At 46.8% G+C, this 9415-nt stretch overlaps 1 protein-coding gene across 1 annotated transcript; it reads right to left on the minus strand.

The window, feature by feature from the left end:
- Positions 1–7330: 7330 nt before the first annotated feature.
- LOC125510750 lies at positions 7331–8060 on the minus strand. Its single transcript, XM_048676006.1, has one exon. The coding sequence runs from the start codon at positions 7845–7847 to the stop codon at positions 7614–7616; it is 234 nt and encodes a 77-aa protein (XP_048531963.1). The 5' UTR covers positions 7848–8060; the 3' UTR covers positions 7331–7613.
- Positions 8061–9415: the final 1355 nt, after the last annotated feature.

The following is a 9415-nucleotide window of genomic DNA, read 5'->3' on the forward strand; positions in this document are numbered from 1 at the left end:
CATTCTTAGCAACGAATGTCTTGCCTTCGGATCTGTGATAGAAGGTGTACCCAACAGTCTCCTTTGGGTATCCTATGAAGACACATTTCTCCGATTTGGGTTCGAGCTTATCAGGTTGAAGCTTTTTCACATAAGCATCGCAGCCCCAAACTTTCAGAAACGACAACTTTGGTTTCTTGCCAAACCACAGTTCATAAGGCGTCGTCTCAACGGATTTTGATGGTGCCCTATTTAACGTGAATGCGGCCGTCTCTAGAGCGTATCCCCAAAACGATAGCGGCAAATTAGTAAGAGACATCATAGATCGTACCATATCTAGTAAAGTACGATTACGACGTTCGGACACACCATTACGCTGTGGTGTTCCGGGTGGCGTGAGTTGCGAAACTATTCCACAATTTTTCAAATGTACACCAAACTCGTAACTCAAATATTCTCCTCCACGATCAGATCGTAGAAACTTTATTTTCTTGTTACGATGATTTTCCACTTCACTCTGAAATTCTTTGAACTTCTCAAATGTTTCAGACTTATGTTTCATTAAGTAGATATAACCATATCTGCTTAAATCATCTGTGAAGGTGAGAAAATAACGATATCCGCCACGAGCCTCAATATTCATCGGACCACATACATCTGTATGTATGATTTCCAACAAATCTGTTGCTCTCTCCATAGTACCGGAGAACGGTGTTTTAGTCATCTTGCCCATGAGGCACGGTTCGCAAGTACCAAGTGATTCATAATCAAGTGGTTCCAAAAGTCCGTCAGTATGGAGTTTCTTCATGCGCTTTACACCGATATGACCTAAACGGCAGTGCCACAAATAAGTTGCACCATCATTATCAACTCTGCATCTTTTGGCTTCAACATTATGAATATGTGTATTACTACTATCGAGATTCAATAAGAATAGACCACTCTTAAAGGGTGCATGACCATAAAAGATATTACTCATATAAATAGAACAACCATTATTCTCTGATTTAAATGAATAACCGTCTCGCATTAAACAAGATCCAGATATAATGTTCATGCTCAACGCTGGCACCAAATAACAATTATTTAGGTCTAATATTAATCCCGAAGGTAGATGTAGAGGTAGCGTGCCGACCGCGATCACATCGACTTTGGAACCGTTTCCCACGCGCATCATCACCTCGTCCTTTGCCAGTGCCCGCTTATTCCGTAGTCCCTGTTTCGAGTTGCAAATATTAGCAACAGAACCAGTATCAAATACCCAGGTACTACTGCGAGCTCTAGTAAGGTACACATCAATAACATGTATATCACATATACCTTTGTTCACCTTGCCATCCTTCTTATCCGCCAAATACTTGGGGCAGTTCCGCTTCCAGTGACCAGTCTGCTTGCAGTAGAAGCACTCAGTTTCAGTCTTAGGTCCAGACTTGGGTTTCTTCTCCTGAGCAGCAACTTGCTTGCTGTTCTTCTTGAAGTTCCCCTTTTTCTTCCCTTTGCCCTTTTTCTTGAAACTAGTGGTCTTGTTAACCATCAACACTTGATGCTCCTTCTTGATTTCTACCTCCGCAGCTTTCAGCATTGCGAAGAGCTCGGGAATAGTCTTGTTCATCCCTTGCATATTATAGTTCATCACGAAGCTCTTGTAGCTTTGGTGGCAGTGATTGGAGAATTCTGTCAATGACGCAATCATCTGGAAGATTAACTCCCAATTGAATCAAGTGATTATTATACCCAGACATTTTGAGTATATGCTCACTGCCAGAACTGTTCTCCTCCATCTTGCAGCTATAGAACTTATTGGAGACTTCATATCTCTCAATCCGGGCATTTGCTTGAAATATTAACTTCAACTCCTGGAACATCTCATATGCTCCATGATGTTCAAAACGTCGTTGAAGTCCCGATTCTAAGCCGTAAAGCATGGCACACTGAACTATCGAGTAGTCATCAGCTTTGATCTGCCAGACGTTCATAACATCTGGTGTTGCTCCAGCAGCAGGCCTGGCACCTAGCGGTGCTTCCAGGACGTAATTCTTCTGAGCAGCAATGAGGATAATCCTCAAGTTACGGACCCAGTCCGTATAATTGCTACCATCATCTTTCAACTTTGCTTTCTCAAGGAACGCATTAAAATTCAACGGAACAACAGCACGAGCCATCTATCTACAATCAACATAAACAAGCAAGATACTATCAGGTACTAAGTTCATGATAAGTTTAAGTTCAATTAATCAAATTACTTAAGAACTCCCACTTAGATAGACATCTCTCTAATCTTCTAAGTGATTACGTGATCCAAATCAACTAAACCATAACCGATCATCACGTCAGATGGAGTAGTTTTCAATGGTGAACATCGTTATGTTGATCATATCTACTATATGATTCACGCTCGACCTTTCGGTCTCCGTGTTCCGAGGCCATATCTGCATATGCTAGGCTCGTCAAGTTTAACCTGAGTATTCTGCGTGTGCAAAACTGGCTTGCACCCGTTGTAGATGGACGTAGAGCTTATCACACCCGATCATCACGTGGTGTCTGGGCACGACAAACTTTGGCAACGGTGCATACTCAGGGACAACACTTCTTGATAATTTAGTGAGAGATCATCTTATAATGCTACCGTCAATCAAAGCAAGATAAGATGCATAAAAAAGATAAACATCACATGCAATCAATATAAGTGATATGATATGGCCATCATCATCTTGTGCTTGTGATCTCCATCTCCGAAGCACCGTCATGATCACCATCGTCACCGGCGCGACACCTTGATCTCCATCGTAGCATCGTTGTCGTCTCGCCAATCTTATGCTTCCACGACTATCACTACCGTTTAGTAATAAAGTAAAGCATTACATCGTGATTGCATTGCATACAATAAAGCGACAACCATATGTCTCCTGCCAGTTGCCGATAACTCGGTTACAAAACATGATCATCTCAATAAAAATCATGCCTTGACCATATCACATCACAACATGCCCTGCAAAAACAAGTTAGACGTCCTCTACTTTGTTGTTGCAAGTTTTGCGTGGCTGCTACGGGCTTAAGCAAGAACCAATCTCGCCTACGCATCAAAACCACAACGATAGTTTGTCAAATAGACTCCGTTTTAACCTTCGCAAGGACCGGGCGTAGCCATACTTGGTTCAACTAAAGTTGGAGAGACAGTCGCCCGCAAGCCATCTATGTGCAAAGCATGTCGAGGGAACCGGTCTCGCGTAAGCGTACGCGTAAGGTTGGTCTGGGTCGTCTCGTCCAACAATACTGCCGAACCAAAGTATGACATGCTGGTAGGCAGTATGACTTGTATCGTCCACAACTTACTTGTGTTCTACTCGTGGAAATAACATCAAACCATAAAACCTAGGCTCGGATGCCACTGTTGGGGAACGTAGTAATTTCAAAAAATTTCCTACGCACACGCAAGATCATGGTGATGCATAGCAACGAGGGGAGAGTATGATCTACGTACCCTTGTAGATCGCAACGGAAGCGTTGACACAACGTAGAGGAAGTAGTCGTACGTCTTCTTTCCGATCCGACCGATCCAAGCACCGTTACTCCGGCACCTCCGAGTTCTTAGCACACGTACAGCTCGATGACGATCCCCGGGCTCCGATCCAGCAAAGCTTCGGGGAGGAGTTCCGTCAGCACAACGGCGTGGTGATGATCTTGATGTATTACCGACGCAGGGCTTCGCCTAAGCACTACAATGATATGATCGAGGTGGAATATGGTGGCAGGGGGCACCGCACACAGCTAAGGAACGATCTCAATGATCAACTTGTGTGTCTTGAGGTGCCCCTGCCTCCGTATATAAAGGAGCCAAGGGGGAGAGGTGCGCCGGCCAGGAGGAGGGCGCAGGAGGAGTCCTACTCCTACCGGGAGTAGGACTCCCCCCCCCCAATCCTATTCCAACTAGGATTCCCAAGGGGGAAAGAGGGAGAGGGGTGGCCGGCCACCTCTCCTAGTCCTAATAGGACTAGGGGAGGGGGGAGGCGCGCAGCCCTTATGGGCAGCCCTTTCACCTTTCCACTAAGGCCCATATGATTCCCGGGGGGTTCCGGTAACCTCCCGGTACTCCGGTAAAATCCCGATTTCACCCGGAACACTTCCGATGTCCAAACATAGGCTTCCAATATATCAATCTTTATGTCTCGACCATTTCGAGACTCCTCGTCATGTCCGTGATCACATCCGGGACTCCGAACAACCTTCGGTACATCAAAATGCATAAACTCATAATAACTGTCATTGTAACGTTAAGCGTGCGGACCCTACGGTTCGAGAACAATGTAGACATGACCGAGACACGTCTCCGGTCAATAACCAATAGCGGGACCTGGATGCCCATATTGGCTCCTACATATTCTACGAAGATCTTTATCGGTCAGACCGCATAACAACATATGTTGTTCCCTTTGTCATCGGTATGTTACTTGCCCGAGATTCGATCGTCGGTATCCAATACCTAGTTCAATCTCGTTACCGGCAAGTCTCTTTACTCGTTCCGTAATACATCATCTCACAACTACCATATTAGTTGTAATGCTTGCAAGGCTTATGTGATGTGCATTACCGAGAGGGCCCAGAGATACCTCTCCTACAATCGGAGTGACAAAACCTAATCTCGAAATACGCCAACCCAACATGTACCATTGGAGACACCTGTAGTACTCCTTTATAATCACCCAGTTACGTTGTGACGTTTGGTAGCACCCAAAGTGTTCCTCCGGTAAACGGGAGTTGCATAATCTCATAGTTATAGGAACATGTATAAGTCATGAAGAAAGCAATAGCAACATACTAAACGATCGGGTGCTAAGCTAATGGAATGGGTCATGTCAATCAGATCATTCAACTAATGATGTGACCTCGTTAATCAAATAACAACTCATTGTTCATGGTTAGAAAACATAACCATCTTTGATTAACGAGCTAGTCAAGTAGAGGCATACTAGTGACATTTTGTTTGTCTATGTATTCACACATGTATTATGTTTCCGGTTAATACAATTCTAGCATGAATAATAAACATTTATCATGATTATAAGGAAATAAATAATAACTTTATTATTGCCTCTAGGGCATATTTCCTTCATAAATTTTCCTTGAGCCTCTCCATCCTTCAACAGAGCAGACAAGCCATCAGCCACAAACAGGAACAAAAACGGGGATAGGGGGTCACCTTGCCGAAGCCCACGCGACGGTGCGAACGAATCCAAGAGGGTTCCATTAAATTTTACAGAATATCTCACTGAGGTGACAAGTGATATCCCGGTCCACCAGAGTTCAAGTCCTGGTGCTTGCATTATTTCTGAATTTATTTCAGGATTTCCAGTGATGCGCTTTCAGTGGAGAAGACGTTTCCATCGACGACGAGTCGTCTAAGATGACTTCGTAAATCAAGATGATATGTTGGCTCGGTCTCAAAAGAGTAACAGTGAAATGCTAGATCACCACATGCAGAGTGGATGGTGCAGCTATTAACATGAATAGAACGAAAAGAGGGATTGAGATGTGTCATGGTGCTAAATCTGACAAAATGAATGGACCTAGCTACTAATATAATCCGAGTGACAATAATCCAACTGACGGATGAATCGACTGAGGGAATTTTTTTGGTTGTTGCCCACTTCGACTGGTAGGCCACCCCGTTGCTGACGTTGCCTTGGGTCGTAACACGTGCAGGTTTGGGCCTCCCTAGGCCCTAGCTGGGTCTTATGTAGTCGTGGGACTACCTGGTGGGAAATAACCTCGTCGAGCCACTTTTTTTCTGCAAAATCATTTGAGATTTTCCCTTAAAAGAAGTGATGTGTCATCAGCTCTTTTATGGTCCGCAAAAATCATAGTTTAAACACTTAAGGTTCTTTCATTGACATCATGTATGCCCGAAAATTTGTGCACATAATCCTTTTTTAGGGATATATGTGCACATAACCTAATATAAGGTTTCCCTAACAAAACAACTATGCCACAAAGCATGCATAACTCTACGACAACTGTAGGAGACGTTTTCGCTGACTTGGGCTGGAGCTTGTGGGCAAATAGTAATAAGTTGCTTATTGAGAAGGTTATTTGTCTCGTGCTACTGCCACTGTGTTTAAATTATTGGTTTTTATGCAGCAATGTTGGCAGCTTTCTAACCAATGGGGCGGAATTTTGCTTGATGCCATGATTGATCGTTCTTCCATTTTCTTTTCATATTTTGGGCATGTTTGTGTTGTCGGCTCATTAGACAACTTTTTTTTTTGCTTTTGGACTTCTGTTTTGCTTGTTGCTTTATCTATAAACCTGGATGAGATCTTGTTTCGATAACTCTACTAAAACTCAATTTACAACTATAACAATTGTAAAGTAGGTGCATAGCTCTGACAGGTTTGATTTCAGTCAAAACCATACACGCTATATTCAAATACTTGACTTTTGTTTCGATGGTCATTAGCTTTTTTCAGCATTTCCCATGCCAAATGCATCCTTTCGGCATCATGGCCCAAAGGTTGGCACCCAAGTCTTTGGTCAAATTGGTTTGGTTATCCAGTTCTTAAGTAGGGTACGGTACACTCAAACACCAATGCTGTGACATGAGCGCTTAGGCCTTACAAAATTTATTGCGAAGGTTGAATATTGGTACCAAACTCTTAGATAATCACCTGAACGATTTTGGTTGTGTTTGACATTTCGGTGGATTTCTTTAAGAGTGGCACTTCCGCTCTTGTGCCAAACACAACCTAAGTTAACACATCGCCACTCTCTGGATAAGCAAACTGAATTACAAGGGCATGAACACTCACGAAGAAAGGTAAAGTTGCCACGAGAAAACAACCACCTTGTCGTGTTGTTTGGAGAGACGGTGATACCAAAGATGAAGGTCGTCGCAGTATGGATGTCCCCGTCCCTAAAAGTCTTGCATTTCGTGCATCCCAGATCTTTCAAAGAATAGCCATTTCCAGTAGGATGTAACTCAAAGTAGAGTGTTCGACTCCAAGGGCAATACACAGTCCTATAGATCACCGAAGGTGGGGGTGGGGATGATGCCGATGTGTTGCCAAATCCTCATGGTATCTTCTATGTCGTTGGAGCATCTCGTGCAGTACTTATTTATCATTTGGCTGCTAAACACTTTCCCCAATTGTAGTGAGTAGTTCAGCAACGGAAAACATAGGTTGGATCATGCCAGCTGTCAATAAACAGCCCTTGACAAAATGCTGCAAGAACTGTAAACTCCCCGTTTTTCTAAAAAAAAAGAAATGGAAGAAGATTGAGCAGAACCACAATAGCAAATGTATCACCAAAAGCAGCACCAACACCAACTAAGAAAAAGCAGCAGCAGCAACAGAGATGCCATAGAAACCAAACAATCCATTCAAAGGATACAGTCATACATAGGAGCACATGATATGATACAGTTGATTCAACTGGCCGCATAATTTATTTATCCTTTTTTTTAACGGAAGGCATGAGCACTACTACAGTACTACTACGATCACTCGATTAGCGATGAAAAAAAGCTTATGTACAATCACAGCACAAGGTATAGATTCCTCCCTTGTGCCCGCGCCCCTACGGACGTACGTGCCCTGGAATTTACACGTACGTACGGACACCGCCGGTTCACCGGCGCATCAGGCCGGGGCGAAGCGGTCCATGAGCATGCACACCGTGTCCTCGGAGTTGGCGAGGACGGCGCTGGTCCTCCTCCTCCTCTCCTGGATCTGCACGCCGCCCTTCTTCACGGCCTCCACCTCGAGCAGGGCGTCGCCCTGGTGTCGCCGGCCGACGACCTCGGCCTCTGCCTCTGCCGCCGGCGCCGCCTCCCGGCCGAACTTGGCGAACCAGACGCCGACCACCCCAGCCATGGCTAGGTCCACACTCTTCTTGGATTCTCTAACTCTTGGGTCTGCTACGCACACACTCGATGGAAAAGAAGGCTGTTGAGCTTGATTAGCTTCTTCTCTTTCACTGCTTGGATGAGTGGGCGTTCCTTTAACTCTGGGTGCCCGGCTCTACTTATACAGCTCGCAGGTGTGAAGGAAGGCACCGGCTATTGGCATGCACTCGCGAGCTGCCTGCCACTGCCGGTGGGAAAAGTGGAGGAAACTGCGCGCGGGGCGGAACGGTAGGCGCCTCCTCGGGCCGGTGTTTTGTTTGGGTGCCGCCGAGTGGCGGGCGAGCGGCCACAGCTCATCGGCTTTGTCCGTTGCGGCGCAGGCCCATGCCGTGCCGTGCATTTGCCATGTGACGCACGGCGCGGCGCGACGCGCGATCGGAGGCCAAGCTAATGAACGTGAGGCTGCCGTCGCGCGCGCGGTGGAGAGGGGATATCCTCGCGCGTACCATTGATTCGGCGCGCGGGCGGATCCGGGGAGAGATGCCGCTGCCAGGATGCTGCGCGCGCGGTGACTATTGACTGCCCTGGGGCGGGTGCAAGTGCAGCGGCCGGCGACGCGGACCATCGCCCTCACGTACGTGCTCACCGCGCCCCGTGCCCGCATGGTTCTGCCATCCAGGTTCGCCGCACCACCCGGACGTAGCATTTGATCCGGGGAATCGAAGAATCTGAGCAAGGTTTATGCTCCGGATCGCGGACCGCGCCAGAGGTCGAACGTTTTGCGAGGTGCAGGAGCAACTGGAACGTTGAGGTTCAGAGAAAACGTTCAGTATGCATGGGCAGGTGATGTTCAGAGAAAACGTTCAGTATGCATGGCAACAATTTTGAAGCAAAATATCTCGGCGAAGAGAGATATTTCGCTACTACTTCAGCCGCCCGAGTGGTGGTAATGAATTACATCTCCCCTCCCACTTGGCTGCACCGTCTCGATCGATCGTACTCGTACCCACGAAAACGAACTTTTTTCCCATCCAGGGACCATCATGAAAACGGACCTGACTGGAGAAGAGATAGGCGTTGATTTGTACTGTAACAGAGACATTCAGAAGGCGCCGAACTTGATAATTCAGCAGGCTACAGCAATCACGAAAGACACTTTAGTTGCACCGCATCTAGCTAGAGCTGAGGAACGTGTTGCTACATGTTCAAGCGCTCGGTGCAATCTACTGACCGAAGCAATCGACCAGGATGGACAAGAAGGCGTCCTCCCGGACGAGCACCGGCGACGACGGCGAGCCAGCGCCGGCAGCCTGATCCCTGGCCGGCCAAGCCGTGGCACCATCAGGTGTTGGCGTTCCATTTCCGTCGCCGGACCCGGACGGCCGAGCTACGTGGCCGGCTTCTTGTGCGCCGGGAGAAGCCGTGGGTCTGAACGGCCCCCCCGTTCTCCTCATGGCCCGGATCCTGTCCACCTCCACCGTCCAAATATCTATCAGGCTCGACATGGGTCGGCCGCGGCTTGCAGGGAACAGACAACTGAGCCGAGCTACAAGAGAGACAGAGAGTGACAAGCTGAATGCGAGGATCGATCGGGGA

The sequence above is a fragment of the Triticum urartu genome, chromosome 5 (genome assembly GCF_003073215.2).
Source record: "Triticum urartu cultivar G1812 chromosome 5, Tu2.1, whole genome shotgun sequence".
NCBI classification, from domain to species: Eukaryota; Viridiplantae; Streptophyta; class Magnoliopsida; order Poales; family Poaceae; genus Triticum; species Triticum urartu.

Excerpts from the sequence above, each read along its gene's own strand:
- LOC125510750 (XM_048676006.1), bottom strand. The coding sequence starts at position 7,847 with ATGGCTGGGGTGGTCGGCGTCTGGTTCGCCAAGTTCGGCCGGGAGGCG.